The 16,710-nt window shown below is 50.9% G+C and overlaps 1 protein-coding gene across 3 annotated transcripts; it reads right to left on the minus strand.

The window, feature by feature from the left end:
• Window positions 1-85: 85 nt before the first annotated feature.
• Window positions 86-16,372, minus strand: Zswim8 (zinc finger SWIM-type containing 8). 3 transcript variants are annotated; one of them, XM_046419745.2, is made up of 26 exons: window positions 15,523-16,372; window positions 13,313-13,466; window positions 12,971-13,065; window positions 12,224-12,396; window positions 11,943-12,050; window positions 11,733-11,814; window positions 11,480-11,600; window positions 10,519-10,720; window positions 10,203-10,378; window positions 8,853-9,846; window positions 7,842-7,973; window positions 7,521-7,700; window positions 7,234-7,417; window positions 6,933-7,031; window positions 5,897-6,021; window positions 5,221-5,461; window positions 4,965-5,123; window positions 4,631-4,859; window positions 4,167-4,456; window positions 3,793-4,016; window positions 2,111-2,599; window positions 1,700-1,859; window positions 1,400-1,576; window positions 1,131-1,250; window positions 697-807; window positions 86-563 (listed from the first exon to the last, which is right to left on the minus strand). In XM_046419745.2, exons 1-26 carry the CDS (start codon window positions 15,728-15,730, stop codon window positions 103-105), a joined length of 5,694 nt encoding a protein of 1,897 aa, XP_046275701.1. In that variant the 5' UTR covers window positions 15,731-16,372; the 3' UTR covers window positions 86-102. The 3 variants fall into 3 exon arrangements, with proteins under 3 accessions (XP_046275701.1, XP_046275699.1, XP_046275700.1); XM_046419743.2 differs by having other exon boundaries at window positions 226-563; window positions 697-875; window positions 1,676-1,859; window positions 15,523-16,365; XM_046419744.2 differs by having other exon boundaries at window positions 226-563; window positions 697-875; window positions 15,523-16,361.
• Between the last annotated feature and the right edge of the window lie 338 nt (window positions 16,373-16,710).

Raw genomic sequence — 16,710 nt, forward strand, 5'->3', positions numbered from 1 at the left:
AAAGCAAATATCAGATCTGTTTTCCCCCTGGCTCAAGGTATAGCAGCAGCACATAGAGGAAAAGAAGGGAAAGGCCCAGGCACACTAGAGTAAAAAAGGAGCTTATATATTTATAAATGCCAAATAAATACCATAGGCCACCCAACGCCCCCTCCCAGACAGGACCGTCTCCCCAAGCCCTAAGTTTCTAGGGTCTGAGACATCTTGGCCCCAAGCTACAGCCCAAGAGCAGCTGCCAGTCTGGGCTACCAGGGAACTGAGTGGAGATGATCTGTCCAACCAAGATTCACTCCCTCTATGTGAGGGACCCCCATAGCCATGGGCCTGTGTCCCCGTATAGGGCCCTAAGGGTGCCAGACTCAGGGAGAGAAGGTGGTCATCTCGAGTGAGACCCGCTGCCACAGCTCCTTGGTCTGTTTGCTGCGCTTGAGGTTCTGTAGGATGTCGTTGAACTGCATCATGCCCATGGGTGTCAGGCAGAAGGCGCTGCGGGCACTGCGGATCGCATTCACAAAGTCGTCGTAGTCGGCAGGGGTCAGGTGAATCAAGCGGTGGTGGATGTACTGAAGGACGTGTGTAGGGTGAGCCTTGGTACAAAGCACAGAACCACACCCCTCCTCCCTTATACACTAAGCACTCTGGTCCATAACTACCCAGGAGGTACTCCACCCTGCCCTGTACTTCCTGGATTGTCACCTGCATGTATGCCTGCTGGCAGCGCTGCACCAGTTGGTGGAAGGCCGGGGCACGCAGATGGTTGTGGGCATGAGCGGGGCTCAGCCGCTGCAGCGTCTCCATGACGATCTCCTGCAGCACAAACGGGCTCAGCACCCCCTTGGCTGCCCCCACACAGAACTGGTGCACGTAGTTCACTCCTGGGGGGCAGGGGGGAGGGGCATGAGACGGGGGTGGCCACCTCTGCCCTAGGGACCCAACTTACATATCTCAGCTCTGGCCTGGCAGAAAGCCTCCCTCCACCCTAGGAGCTGAGGTAACCCTCCACCCCCCGCGCACGCACACATACCCGACCAAGGCCTCAACTCTGAGCAAGAGCTAGGAAGGAGGTCTGGGATAGGAAGGTGGAGGGAGCAGGTCGGGGGGACAATGGTCCTGGGGAGGGGAGGTGTTACCCAGCTTTGCTGCCAGCCCCAGCAACCATTTGACATCATCAGTGTAAGGGGGGGAGCGGGAGAAGTTGTTGGGGTGATCGTTGTGTGCCCGGCGACCCAGCATCTCTAGTGCCAGCATTCCTGAGAGATAAGGGTGAGCACATAGTAGGGTGCATCCTATTATTACCCTCTACCCCAATATCTGATCCCATATTTGACCTCATAATAAGCAAATTAAGAGCTAGTAGAAGGGGTCCACTGAAGGAGTACAGAAAGGAACCTCCTCTCACCAACACGGTAGGCAGCATGCAGGTGGTGCAGGCTGTGTGGATTGACAGGTTGACTATGCGTCTCCTCCTCAGGTGGTGGAAAGCCCCCACTAACCAAAGGGCTGGGCTGTGTGGTCAGGGCAGGCAGTGAGGCACCCTGGATGGCTGGAAATGTGGATGCTGGATGGACACTGCTCACTAAGGGTAGAATGAAAACCATGTGAGACCTAGCACAAAGAGGGACAGAGAAGACTCCCACCCTACCTCCCCTGTCCACTGTGCCTCCCCTCCATTCACCTGTTCCCTGTCCCCACAACTCACAGGCCACACTGGTGGGCAGTGGGAGCCCTGGCTCTGTGTGGTAGGGATGGACTGTGATGGGTGCCATGGAAGGGACAGGGAAAGACACAGCAGTGGCAGCAAGTGAGGGAGGTGTCACTGAGTAAGGGTACTGAGCCCCCAGGAATGCAGGATGCACACCCTAGAGGCAGGGGGAGAAAGAGAAGGAAGATATCAAGTTATATAGTAGGATATAGCTCTGCCCCTTCACCCTACAAATGGGTATCCCTACACTTATCTTAGGCTGGGTCCCCCAGATTCCCACCACCTCGTCAGGACTTTTGGAAGTATTATTATATTCCCAGAGTACTACCCCACTCCACCCAACCCTCCATGAACTCCCAGTGTGTTTCCACATGTCCCACCCTGAACACAGCAGGATACTGGTCTCACCTGTGGGTATGCAGAGCTGGGCACAGGGAAGACGGCAGGCCGGGGCATATGAGGCATGGGATGGGCAGGGTGAGCTGGGTGGGTGAGGTACTGAGGGCTACAGGGCAGGTGGGGCTGTAAAGCAGTATAGGGGTGCAGGCCAGGAGAGTGACCATGCCCCAGTCCTGGACCTGGATATAAACTGGACCCCACTGAAATGACTGGAACCACTGTGGCTGCTGCTGTCACTGCTGCTGCCGCCACTGTAACAGGTTCAGTCCCTGGGCCCCCCCTGCCCTCAGGCAGCCCCCGCCCAGCCTCCCCAGCTGCCCTGATCCCAGTGGCACTACAGCTTGTAGCCCCCTCACGGGCTGTGGATGAGCCACCTGCTGTTTGCTCATATAGCCAGAACCACTGGTGAGCAACCTCAAACAATACTTCGGGGTACACGCCCCCACCCTTAGCCGCCTCTTCCACTGCCATGCAGGCCTTCTCCAACATCAGGTTATCCTGGAAGGGAGGGGCACAGAGTGTTAAGTGGGAAAGACTTTATCCCAGGAATGTTGTCAGATGACATTCCAATGGCTCCCTCTGAGTTAGCTGGTTGTGGGTAGGCATCAGAGGTCAGGGTCAATGCTCAGTTACTGCTTCAGATGCTGAACAAATACTTGCTGACCAATAGAAGTCAAGACCCAGATAATAGTCCCAGTTCCAAACTAATGTAATCACCCCTCCCCATCCATATCTCATTCTCTCTCTGAGGTCTTCCCCAAGTTTTCCATTCTGAGTAACCATCTTGGTCTCTAAACTACAAGCCTCTATTTCCTTAACAGTAAAATAGGAATAATCCTAACCTTAGGATATGATAGGTATGAAAGTATATTACAGATTAAGCATTCCTAAATTCCCAAATCTAAGACTTTCTGAGCACCAACCTGATGCCAAACATGGAAAATTTCTCACCGTGAAATTTGGTTTCATGCACAAAATTGTTTAAAATATTGTGAGATTACCTTCTGGCTATGTGTATAAGGTGTATGAAACAAATTTCATGTTTAGACTTGGCTCTCATCCTCAAGATATCTCATTATGTATAGGCAAATATTCCAAAATCTAAAATCTGAAACACTTGTGGTTCCAGGCATTTCAGATAAAGAATATTCAACCTGAAATGTTAAAATGTCAATATAAAAGGACAAACTGGATACTCTGTGAACCCTCTTTTTTTTTTCTTTGTGGTGCTGGGGATTGAACCCAGGGACCTGTGCATGTGAGGCAAGTACTCTACCAACTGAGCTATATCTCCAGCCCTACTCTGTTAACTCTTGAAGATAGGAATCAAGAACTGGTTCCTCCATTTAGGCTTGGCAACACACCTATAGTCCCAGACACAAGGGAGGCTAAGATAAAAGGATCACAAGTTGTGAGCCAGCCTGCACAACTTCAAGACCCCTTTCCTTATGACTACTCTTCTAAAAGAGTAGTCATAACAGTAGTCATAACTCTTTTTTAAATTTTTTTTTAGTTATTGATAGACAGTGCTGAGAATCGAACCCAGTGCCTCACACATGCCAGGCAAGTGTACTAATGCTCAGCCCCAGCCCCAGCCTCAAGACCCCTTTTCAAAAAAAAAAAAAAGGGTCCTTCACATTTCCCCATGCCCAGCATTCCTGCCCAGGTCCCCAGATTGCCTTTAGAAATACCTGCTCCTTGCACTGCACCAGAGCCCGCTGGATTTCATTGGGGTTCAATGCATGGGCATGAGGCAGACAGCTTAAGGCCAGCTCTGCCGCTGCCCGCACCATATTGGAGTCTCGTGCCCGTGATGCTCTGTCAGCCAGGGATGCAACCTCAGGGGGTGTCAGATGCCCATCCCAGCATTCTACCAGTATAGTCAGGGCTGCACTGCCAATCTCCATTGCCTGCCCTTCAGGGAAAGAGCACAGTGGGGTTAGTGTGGGCACCACTGGAGTGTAGGGATGATGTCTCTCATTAAATCAGTATTACCCCAAAGTTAAGGCTCTTGTCTCCACCAGTTAACCCCACTCCTATACCCAAATCAGGACATTAGATTTACCTGTAATCCAGGAGACGTGAGAAGAATAGGTACGTGACAGCCAGTTGGGAGAAACAAAGTTGTGCAGGCCAAGGGCATAAAGCCCAATCTCGAAGGCGCAAAGGTGCAGGTTGCGGTGAGGACCCTGGTGGCCCCCTGAGGAAGATGGATGTGTGAAAATGGAAGTGCTGCTGTTGCCCCCTGCCTTGATCAGCACTGTCTTCGCCAGCTCGAAGTAGAAGTGTGCAGCTGCCTCTGACGGCTGATTGGGTACATGGGGGGCATGACTCTCTGGGCGGCGGCCCTTGTACCTAAAGGGGGCAATGGGGTAGGGACGGGGATGGGGTTTCTTTGAAATGAGTGTCCAGGTAGGTTGAGAAGGACCAGGGCAAGGGAGGAGGTTAGGGACAGTGGTTGGATTACACTAGGGATGTAGCTCTGAGGGTAGTCCAGGTTAGGGGAGATAGGTATTTCTTCCAACTGACCTGCCAACTTCAACTGTCTTTGTGCGGGCCCCTCCACTGGCACTGGCCCGGCGACTTCCACTGGAGGATGAGGAGCCCAGGGAATCCGAGGAAGAGCTGCTAATGCTGTCACTGTCTTGTCCTCGACCCCAGGAGGTGGGGGCCCAGCCCCCTCGAAGTGGCCTCCGGCTTAAGGTGGGGGAACTATCCGATGTTGTTTCAGGGGCACTGCTGTCGATGCTAGCCATGCCTAACATCCCCCAAGACAAGTCAGTCTCAGAAATAGGAGTCCCTGAAGTCAAACTCCAACTTCAGGTATATCCTCCTCTCCATGTCATTCTATGGGCTGTCCTACCTGTATGCTTCTTCTTGGGCCGCCCTGGGGAGCCCCAGCCCCGTCCATTGTAGCCTCCACGACTGCCAAGTGCCAGGCGGCTTGGAACCTTTCCCTCTGGCCTTGGGGTCAAAGCTGCCTCAGATGGGAGACCCTCACATGGGGAATGAGGGGAACTTTCTAGGTGGGGAAAACAGGAAGTTGGGATGAGTCCAGGAAAGGGTACCCAAATATGGCTATATACCATTCATTCCCCTGCCCAGTGCCCCCACCTCACCAGGCACATTCTTCTCTGTGAATCCCTCAGCAGGGCCTGGCCCAGCCCCTGCCACATTCCCTGGCTGAGCAGGCCCTGCAGAGCCTGAGGTCAGTGGCTGCAGGGCCCCTGGGGCAGATGGGCCCCCGTGCTTTGAAGGAGACCTCTGGTTGGCTGTAGCTGGGCGGCTAGATGAGTAGAATGAGCTCAGAGTCTGTGGCTTATGCGTCTGGCTCTCTCGATCCAAGAGTTTATCTAAGATCTAGAGGACAAAGAAGCAGTGACAGGATGCCCTTTATCTCCTGACTTCTATTACCTTCCTTTCTCCTTGAAGCAGCCTAATGCTACCTCCTCAGGAAGACTTCCCCAAGTTATAGCTACAGGATAACCTCCCAGCTTACATGTCTTGGTATCTTCTGTAACACTTACCTCAGAACTGAATATACTGATATTCAATAAATATTGAAATAAATGAATGAATGACTTTATGCTCTCTGCTTCTCTTCTTCCACCTCATGCCCAAGCACACCTATAAGAACCATTGGTCTCTTGTTCTCTATGAGAAGTTCCCAAGATTCCCTACTTACCTCCTATGGGCCGAATAGTACTTTCCAGAATAGTACTGGAAACTCCTGAGAAAGGTGGTGATATTTGCTCACTCCCTGTCTGTCAAAAGCCCAGTACCTCAGTCCCTTACCTTCTTGAGCTTGGCCTGGTCGTCCTTGTAAGTGATCATGAGTGCTAATGCCAGGTCACCCTTCTCCCGACGTGTGCCTTCACATAGGAGGGGATGTTCTGCCTCGCTCACTGTTGTCTTCATCCCTGTGAGGAGAGCCTCATGGAAATTAAGAGTAGTCATAACTCCCAAGACAGCAAAGGCAAATAGGCCAGGATTCCCCAACCACCAACATGTGAAATAAGGGGTTCTTTTTGGCCCAACCAAATCACATGGTAAAAGGTCCCTGCTGTATATCATATTCAATTGAAGCTCTGTTTGCTTTTTTAAGACCTTTAACCTAGCCCACCCTATCCACCTAGCATGTACCTATCACTTTATTTATTTATTTATTTATTTATTTATTTATTTATTTTAGAGAGAGAGAGAGAAGAAATTTTTAATATTTATTTTTTAGTTTTCGGCAGACACAACATCCTCATTTGTATGTGGTGCTGAGGATCGAACCCAGCGCCGCGCGCATGCCAGGCAAGCGCGCTACCACTTGAGCCACATCCCCAGCCCCGTACCTATCACTTTAGGGAAGTGGGCTCCTCACTTGCACAAAGATTTGACTGCACCTCTGTATATATTCGTTTTTTGATATGGGGTCTTGTTATGTTGCCTCAAACTTCTGAGCTCAAGTGATCTTCCTGCCTCAATCTCCTGAGCAGCTAGAATATAGGGTGCCACCATGGCACCTGGCTATAACTGAATCTTTATTTGTGGTGTTCCCCTATCTAGAAGTTACTGATCTTTTAACTTACATTCCATGTTCTGTCACTTCTCTAAGGTCTTTTCCCTAGATTTTTGTTTTGTTGCCCTTAGAACACCCATAATCTACACACACATTTTTGCCCTATATTCCTGATTGTCTCATAGGCATTAGTTGGTTCACACAAATTATCCTGACTTTCCCATTATCAGACACCCCTCAGGAAGAGGATGCGATTTCATAACATTTAAGGCCTGGGCAAGGCTTAGCTCATGGATATACTCAAAACACTGACAGACTCACCCAAGGCAGCAACTGCTGCTTCAAATCCTAGCTCCTCATCTCCAGGCAGCTCATTGCTCCAGTTGCGACTTGGGGGCCGGGAACCCGTGGGAGAAACCACTGGATAAAAGTTGGGGTAAGTCAGGCAGACAGAAGTACCAAGAATGCAAGGGAACCCGAGATGCTCATCATCCCAGACCTACCCACAAACCTGCCTAATGGGTCCTAAATGTAATTCAGTCAGAGCCTTGGGGTTCTTGGCTTTATACAGAAGGCGTCCCCTCCCCCATTTTCCCACTTACTGTAGGAGCAGGCACTGTACCTGGAGCACAGAGCACATCAAAGATGAAACTGGCCAACATGAGAGGCAACACAGGCCGATAGTCACAGAGTGTCCCCTCCCGAAGCTCCTCTGCCCGGCAGCGCATGGTACTCATCTCACTGGGACCCAAAGGAATTTTCTTGAGCAAGGCAGCCACCTCTGACTCCTGGTATGCCAGCTTCACCTGAGGGCACACATAAGGGGCTCATACCTCCTATGCCTCAATGGAAAGCGAGATGCAAGGATCTGAGGAGAACAAGGTACAAGGCTCAGATAGAAACTCTGACCTCCAAGGCCTTGGTAGAAGCTGGGGGCCGCTGTAGCTCCAAGGCAAACATGCCAACTCGGAAGGCCAGATTGTGGTGTTCTGGACGCTCACTTAGCACTGTCAACAGGAAGGCTGCCTTGGTCAGGGTGTTGGTAGCCACCCAGGTCTGACGGCTTGTGGATACTTTATTCTTCTTGCCCTACATAGAGAAGCATAAGGAAGCAGGCAGATGAATCTGACTCACCCCATGAAGGTAGGAACGGGATCTCACTTGGGGTGGGGCATGGGAGGTTAGGAGAAAGTGGGGGCCAGACAGGTAAAGGAGAGGGGTCTCTCTCACCTTGGCAGGGGGCGGCTCTACCTTGAGGTCAGGTGGGTTAGCTAACAGGTCTTGGGCAAGCTCCACAGTGAGACGGGAGGCCTCACTGCTATAACCATGAGCGTGCAGGGCCTCAGCACAGGCAAATAACACCTAGAGAGAGGACATGGGACCAGATGGGTTGAAGTGTCAACTTGCATAGGCATGACATCATGCTCACTCATGAAGCATACATTTCTTGAGCACTTGCTATATGCTAGGCCCTATGCTGGTCTCAGGTATACTATGAGCTCAGTTTGGTTAGAGAGACAGACATGAGCATACAACTAGTGTGGTGCCAGCAGTACTACTGGCAAAGGTCAAGAGGGGGACAACTGAGTAGTATGCTCACTGGGACTGGGGCAGAGGGGTAGTAGAAGGAAGGACTATCCAGAGGTGATGGTCTTTAAGGTCTCTGAGACCTGAAGAAAGAACAGGAGCTGATCAGACAGGTGAGGAGAGAGCATTCCAGGCAGAAATGATAATCTGTACAAAAGTATGGAGGCAAGAAGGGGCACAGCAGGCTTAGGAATGGGTTGGCTGCATGGAAGATAAGGGACAGAATAGCCAGGCAAAGCCAGAGAAGTTGGAAAAGATCAGACCAAGTGGAACCTCACAGGTCATGCCAAGGACCCTCATTTTTTTTTGTAAGTTGTCAATAGATCTTTACTTTATTTATTTATATGCAGTGCTGAGAATCAAACCCAGGCCCTCACATGTGCTAGGCAAGCCACAACCCCAGCCCAAGGACCCTCATTTTTATCCTTAAGGGCAGTGGATTTTAAGTAGCAGAGTGACACAATCAAACATTTTAGTGGAAAAAAAAAATCAATGCAGAAACACTGAAGAGAATAGATGGCAGATGGGGATGTCAGGAGCCTGCTTTGGGATTCTAAGTTATGCCAATAGTCCTGACACTTCCAAATAGAGTCAGGGAGCCCCTCCCAGCAGTGACTAAGAAGCACCCACTCCTCCCTCCCTCAGTCCCCTCACCTCCATGCGGCTCTCCTGTTCCAGTGGCTTCAGCCCAGCAAACAGGTCGTGCTCCTCCCCAGCCCCGCCCTCGGCCTTCTCCTCCTCGCCCCCAGCCCCGTCCTGGGCATTCAGGTAATATGCCTGGTAGTCATCATCCTCCTCTCCAATGGCAGGGGCTGCCTCTTTGGTTTTGGGAAGCCCATTGCCACTCTCATCTGTAGAAGGGAGGTCATCCCGGGTACAGACCTCCCCAGGTAGTAGGCTGGGGGGACCAGCAGAGGCTGTGGGAAGCTCAGGCCCTTCTGAGAAGTACACGCCACCATCTTCCTCATAAGTATCTGGGGGCTCAGGAAGGAAGGTGGATGGGCCTCGGGAGACACCAGGGGTAGGACAGGGTGGAGGGCTTTCTAGGAATCCACCAAAGGTGCTGGCCTCTGCACCCAGGGCCAGGCTGCTGTCATCCAGGCTCATCTCTGCCAGATCTGGCTCCAGGGAGCTGTCCTCACTGCTCAGCCGTCGCTTGCTCCCACTGCCTGCTGAGCCCTTGCCCCCACTGCCAGCCCCACCCAGTGCCTTGGCTTTGCCCCCGCCTGAACCCAACTTATGCAAAGACTTATCTCCCCCTTCAGCTGAGAGGCGGCGGGGACCCCGCTGTGAGGAGGGAACCCCCTCACCCAATCCCTTGCGCTTGGGCCCAGGCTCCTTGGGCCGCACAGCTAGTTCAGTAGGAAGAGGTCGAGGTCTGTCCCGGGATTCTTCCAGGCCCCCAGAACGGGAGACTCCTGGACGTGGAGGCAAGGCTCGGGCCCAGCACAGGGCTAGCTTCCGGTCAGTGCCGCTGTAAGTGACACCAGGAAGTGGGTAGGCCTCTTCCCAGTTAAAGTAGCAGGCTTCCACTGCAGGTCGGAAGCCAGGAAAAAGCCGCTCTAGGGTCTTCTTGTGCTGTCCGCGCTTTACATTCTCAATCACCTTCAGTTGCCACTGGCGCAACTGTGCACACAGTTCCCGGCGGCTGTGGGAACAAAGGGCAGGAGGCTGCTGGGGGAACAACCCAGCAGTCTGCACTAAGAAGGGAAAAAGGGATGAAGTAGGTATATGCCCCAAAAAGGCATAGGGAAAGGATAGGGGGGAAACACTTCTTGAGCCAGCCCTCGGACACAGAAATTTTGGAAAAGGGATGTTTTTGGGGAGAGGAGGAGAAAAGTCCTTCAGAAAATAGAACCATAAATCCCTAGTAATTCTTGGGCTGTGCACTCCCATTTCCCTAGGATGAGAATAATGGCACATCCCCATGTACAAGAAAATGAGGGCTCAGTTTATCTTGGATTGGCCTAGTTAATGCTATGGGGAGTTTATAGGGAGACTCACCGCTGGGGGCTGAGGGCAGGGTCCAGCACAGCCAGTCTCCATAGTGTGACCATCTCGTCACACATGCTGGCACATGCATGAGCTGCCACTTCTGACTGCCCATTGCTACGGCCTGTGTGTCCACTGGCACTGCTGTGTGAGGCTGAGGTACGCACACTGTACCACCAACCTGTTATCTGGAGACAAAGAGGGGTGTGAGATGTACCTATAGCTCAAAAAGTCAGAGCAGCTCTCCCTGGTGTCCTTGTCAGAAAAAGGAGAATGAAGCTGGGAAGCTAAAGAACTACCATGGAGTTCTCCAACTCTGGGGAATTACCTGTTCGTAGGTGAGGCACTGGTCAGTAAGGATTTCCAGCAAGGGGGCAGCATTGCTATCCCTCCGCTTGAACATCTCCCGCACAATGCTAAGCAGGTTCCAGACGCCCTCTGGCTCACGACCTCTCAGAGGGCGCAGCAGACATGCCCATTCAGCAGCAGCTGGAGGCTCCGTGGAAGACAGATACATGGAGTTCACATCACTGTAAAATTAATGGAGCAGAGGGCCAGGTATTTAACATGGTGGCAGAGAACTACCATGCACAACACCCTGGATCCAATGCCCAGTACTCAAGAAAAAAAATCAGTAGAACAGAAAATGGTAACTAAGATGGGGCTGAATGAAGTGAGTAAAATCAATAGGGCTTTGACCCAAAAGAGGTTCTGTACAGGCACGGTGGCGTACACCTAAATCCCAGCAGTTCAAGAGGCTGAGGAAGGAGGATTGCAAACTCAAAGCCAGCCTTACAACTTAGCGAAGTACTAAGCAACTCAGTGAGAATCTGTCTCTAAATAAAATATAAAAAAGGCTGGGAATGTGGGTCAGTGGTTAAGCCCTCAGTTCAATCCATAGTACCAAAAAAAAAAAAAAAGAGGTTCTGACCCCAAATACAGAGTAGATGGGGAATGGGATGACCATAAAAAAAATCTAGAACTTTCTCATCTGTCAAAGGAAGAAAAATGACCCTTATTCTACCACTCTGTGACTATACAAGATCATCATCATCCAGTGATTGGTCAATGACATTTGTGTGCCAGGCACCACACCAATGCAAAGAGAAGGTAGGGAACACAAACATTAATAAAACAAAGGAGCAGGGGTTGTGGCTCAGTAGTAGAGCATTCGCCTAGCATGTGCAAGGCCCTGGGTTCAATCCTCATTAAAAAAAAAAAGGATCTGCCAACAGCCTAAAGGATGTACCCCAGCAACCACAGACTCAATACGCAGAGATCCAATTTACCTGAAGACCACAGGAGAGGGACCACAGAACTTGTGCAACGTCTTCTTGATATTGTCGGTCAGTGTTGACTCATCCAAATACCAAGTGCTCTGGTCCGAAGCTGAGGGCCCTGCTGTGGGATCTGGGATGACAGGCAGTCAGTCACCTACTGACAGGGGCCTGGACTTTCCTGACAATAGTGAGCCTTAGCAAGCAGCACTCTGTATTATCAGCCTACTTTCTTCCTACTGCCCTTCTTTCTCACTACACTTACCTGGGGCTCCACACACTGTATTAATGGCTGTTGACTGGGAGGAGAGGAGTTCATCCAGGAGACGCTGAGCTGTAGGGAGGATCTGAGGAGAAAGACACAAAGGTAGAAAGAATAAAGTGTAGATGAACCCAAGGAGTCATCTGGGCCTAACAGGAAGGCTGATATGAGGATATGCAGCTAATTGTGGAAGGGCATGACAATCTCACTCACCTGCTGAGGGAGCTCACTGATGAGATACTGAGCAAACTTCTGCAGCTGGTCCCTCTGCAGTCTAGATAGGGACTCTGAGACTGGGGCACGCAGGCAGACTGCAGAAGCCTAAAGGGGACCCAGAAAGAGAGCGATTTAAGAAAAGCCTTTTGCTGAAGGGGAACAGGGGACAGGCAGGCAGAACAGGGGAGGCAAGGGGGCTCACATTGTGGCCAGGCATGCAGCAGAGAAGGGGGAAATGGAGCGTAGGATAGGGCCAGGATAAATTGGGAGGGCCTCACGTTGTGGATGCGGAAGAGACAGAGTGCCACGACGTGAGTACACCATTTGGCCCCAGCCCCACAGGTACAGCTGCAGGAAGTGACCCGGCAGCGGTCAAACATCACAGCCACGTTGTAGGCCCCCTTTGGAGGAACCATCTGAGGTGGCACCACTGTAGCACTCAGGTGGAATCCTAGGAAAAATAATGGCACAATCAGGGATCTCTGCTCTGAACCTTGGCCCCGTAGTTATTCAGACAACATGCTCCAGAGTTTTTGCAATGGGTCTTCGTTTTTTTTTGTTGTTGTTGTTTTTAAAGATTTTTTTTTTGTTGTTAGACATAATACCTTTATTTAATTAATTTATTTATTTATTTTAATGAGGTGCTGAGGATAGAACCCAGGGCCTCTCACATGCTAAGCGAGTGCTCTACCACTGAGCCACAACCCCAGCCCCTGGGTCTTTGTTTTTTTTTTTTTTTTTTTGATGGGGGTAGTGGGAGGTACTGGGGATTGAACTCAGGAGCACTCAACCACTGAGCCACATCCCCAACCCTACTTTCTATTTTATTTAGAGACAGGGTCTCACTGAGTTGATTAGTGCCTCGCCGTTGCTGAGACTGGCTTTGAACTCACAATCCTCCTGCCTCAGCCTCCCAAGCTGCTTGGATTATTGGTGTGCATCACCGTAACTGGCTGCAATGGGTCTTTAATTCATAACAGGTGAATGGGGGAGCAAAGCTGCCACAGGCGTGATGGGACCCTTACCTATCTGCAGTGGATCCTTTACAGCCCTCATGCGGAACAGCTGATCCCCTCGCTGGAACTCATCTGCACTGCCATTGGCCAAGCACGAATACAGTCTGAAGGGAAGAGAAGAGGCCACAACACAACAAATAACCTTTCACAGACCCTATCAGAGACCACAATGCCCTAAGTACTTTCTCCTCATTGTCACTCTTTTTTGGAGGAAATCCCAGGCACTCCCTTCTCTACTGGATTTTTCTCATTACATCCCCAAATACAATATCTCCTTTGTTCTGTAGAAAGCCCAGAAGACAGTGTGGGATATCAGGACCCCACTCCCCACCATCAGTCCTCTGTCCTTACCGAATGTCCTCTTCATTCTCAGGGAAGCTCCAAAAAGCAATTCGGAGCTGGAGTTGCTCAGGCACTGGAGGGTAAACTTTCTCCACCACTTCAAACGGGATGTGAAATGCCACCTGCTTTGCTGATAGCTCCACCAATGGGATTACCAGTCCATCTTTGGAAACAAAAGTTGGGGTAGGGGAAATGAAGAGGAAATGAAAAGGGCCATAATCACTTGGCACCATCCTGGGCCCTATCTTCAATATGAAAGAAAAGGGAGTCCTGGATGGAAATCCCATGAACCCTCTTGTAAGGGGACATTAACCCTAAAAACTTCCTCTGGGAAAGGGGAGCTGGGCAGTCCCCAGTCTATAGCCTGCTATTTCAGGCTCAGAAAAGAAGATACAAGGGAGATTCAGGAAACTCCTGGCCAGACAGATGTGTTCGTTGGGCTTGGCATCATATTTCCTACATACCCAAAGCAGTTCAGATTCATATTACATTGTGAATTTCTCTCCTTTGGCATTCTTAATTCTGATTGCCTGTTCTCTATCCCTTTTTCTCTAAAACAGCCACCTATTTAAGAAGAGAAGATAAGCCAGAAAAGTTAAGCAGGGACCTCAAGAACAAAGAAGCTGACCTAACCTCTGACTTCCCACAATGGAAGCCCTGGTGGAAAGACAGGTATCTCAAGGGGACTTAGCTGCTACTCCTGGAATCACCAGGAGCAGGATGGAGTTACCATTCAAGAAGGTTCTCCACACTGCTTTAGTCAAAACAAGTAATATTAAAACAGGCTGCACACTTCATCAAATGACTAGCCAGATTAGAAGATGGATCCGAAAATCTCAGAACTGAAAAGAATCCTTTTTTAAAAACATAAACACTTTTACAAAAATAAGCCACTGAAAGTAGCCATGGATTGGGTTGAGGGGGTGGATGGGAATGACACACTTTTCCAGATTTTAACCTGTTCAAGATGATACCAATGTTGAAAATGTTCGATACTATGACTTTAGTTACTTCCCCAGAGAATGGGAGCTCTTAAGACCCAAGGCCACCCACACATGCAAATATGAAAGAATCAGGGAAACCATAGAAGACCCACAGTGAAACTGCTTAGGATCTGTGTCTGTGTGCGCGCGCACGCATGTGTACACACAAGCATGTGCTTTCTCTTAAACTGAGGTTGAATACTACCACTTGTGCCCACTCCTAAAAAGTGACACATGTACATTTCACTCCATTCCAAAAGAGCACCAAAAATCTCTACAGGGCAGCTTGGAAAACAGAACTCTTGGAATGACCTGCATAGGCTCACACAAATTAAACCCCTCAACTGCTGAGGTCCAGGGCAAAAACTGCTGTGAGTAAGGCAGGGAAAGGATGTGATGAGTCTGAGCCTGAGGAGTTTCTTATCTTTACTTTCTTCCTTTCCATCCCCTCTAAATAAAGCAAAATTCTTCACAGCACTAATCACTTATTTCTCAGAAAGATCCAAGAATGAAAGAATAAAGCAAGAAAATGTTTCATAAAGAGAGCTCAGAGACAATTATCCACATTCTTGACTAGGCCCTGATATGGAAATCTAAGGCTCCCATTCCACAGGTCCCAGCCTTGGCTTCTGACAGATGTTCCATATGGCCAGCAGCAAAACTCTGATATAACCCCATGAACTATGGAGTCTCTTCTCACAGGCCAGTTCACCTCCACTTTCTTCTAGGTGGGATGATCCCCTCTTGGAGCAGTTGAGATGAGAGATCAACAGCCTGAAGCAAGAAGCTTCCTAAAGCACTTTGCAATGGAGTGACACACCTCAAGTGGTCACTTCTTCACAATCCAACCCTTAACCACATTCCCTTCTACCTTCTGGTTTTCTAAAGGCTGACCTCAGTTGAGTATTCCCAAATCAGAGATCGGATTCCTCCCCCTTACTCCATCTTTAAGGCAAAGGAACGACAAAAGATCTTTCTGTCCAACCCAGGATTCCCTGCCACAACGCATCTCTCTCTCTCTCTCTCTCTCTCTCTCTCTCTCTCTCTCTCTCTCTCACACACACACACACACACACACTTGCATGGAGAAGTCAGCCCACCTCCGGAGGGCCGGAAAAGCGACTCCTGAAAGCAATCCTAAGGTTGGGACAGCTCCCGGTCCCGGACAGCTCCCAAGCAAGGCCCAAACAGAGCCTGTCCGCTCCCCTCCCCCCACCCCACCCCGTGCACCCTCACCTCTCATTCTGGTACCGCCACTACCACCTCCTCCACCGCCGCCAGTGGGGGAATTGGGCCCCGCCGACTGTTTGCGCCATCCCCGCCAGTTCTGGCAAAGGCTTTCGGCCTCGGAGATGAAGGAACAGAGCGAATCCTCCTCAAAGCGGTCTGAATCCTCGAATGAGAAGCGCTCTCCATCCTCCCATTCCGCGAACATCAGCTCCATGGGGCCCGCACCCCCCGGGGCCGGGTCTCCCCCCGCGGATCCGGGGCCTGGGCCGCCGGCCGGGGACTGAGGGGAGGCCCGGGGCCTGAGGGGCGAGCCGGGGCTGGGGGTGGCCGGGGTGCTCAGGGCGGCCGTGCCGGGCGAAGATCCCAAGCCTGAGAGAGACACGGGACCAGGCCTCGCCCAACAGCGAGGTACGAACAGGGGTTGTGCCCAGTCTCCGAGACTCAGGGCCCGGACGAAGCGCTGGGCGGCCGGGGCCTCTAGGCGGCTGCGGAGCCGCCTCCCCCATCAGCTGATCTGAACTTCCGGCCGCGCCGGCCATCACCACTTCCGCCCTCGCGCTCTTGAACTGGACCCCATACGGGCGGGTGTAGGAGACATGTTTGTTTGTATTTAGTGCCTGAGATAGAACCCGGGGCGCTTACCACTGAGTTACATCCCCAGCCCACCCTTTTGTTGAGGCAGGGTATCATAAGGTTGCTGAGGATCTCGCTAAATTGCGGAGGCTAGCTTCGAACTTGAGATTCTCCTGCCTTAGCCTTCCGAGTCGCTAGGATTACAGGCATGTGCCACTACGCCTGGCTGACATGTTTGTTTAACTGCTACATTTCCTGCTTTTTTTTCCTCGAGCCTACCGTCACACACCATAAGAGGAAACCAGTCCCCAACGATATATTAAACGACTACAGATTCTAGCAATAACTTGGTGTCCATAAAGTCCCGAAGGAATAAACAGCCGCTGTGCATGTCGGGAAGCGTAGGATGTCAAGAGATGGCACAGGAACCATTGGTCGGAGGTATTGGCCTAACTCGGGATAGGCCCTGGGGCCGCATCAGCTTCTGGGAATTGTAGTCCAGAAGCTTGCAATTCCCCAGACTTGTATGGGTCTAACTGGGGAAACCCCAGGAAAGAAGGCATTTGATTTCAGGAAATGGTTTTTCTTTTTGTCAGTGAGGCCTTTGAGTCCAGGAATTCT

The sequence above is a fragment of the Marmota monax genome, unplaced genomic scaffold, assembly GCF_021218885.2.
Source record: "Marmota monax isolate L192 unplaced genomic scaffold, Marmota_monax_Labrador192_F-V1.1 WCK01_AAM20220418_F8-fsc00019, whole genome shotgun sequence".
In the NCBI taxonomy this organism is placed as follows: Eukaryota; Metazoa; Chordata; class Mammalia; order Rodentia; family Sciuridae; genus Marmota; species Marmota monax.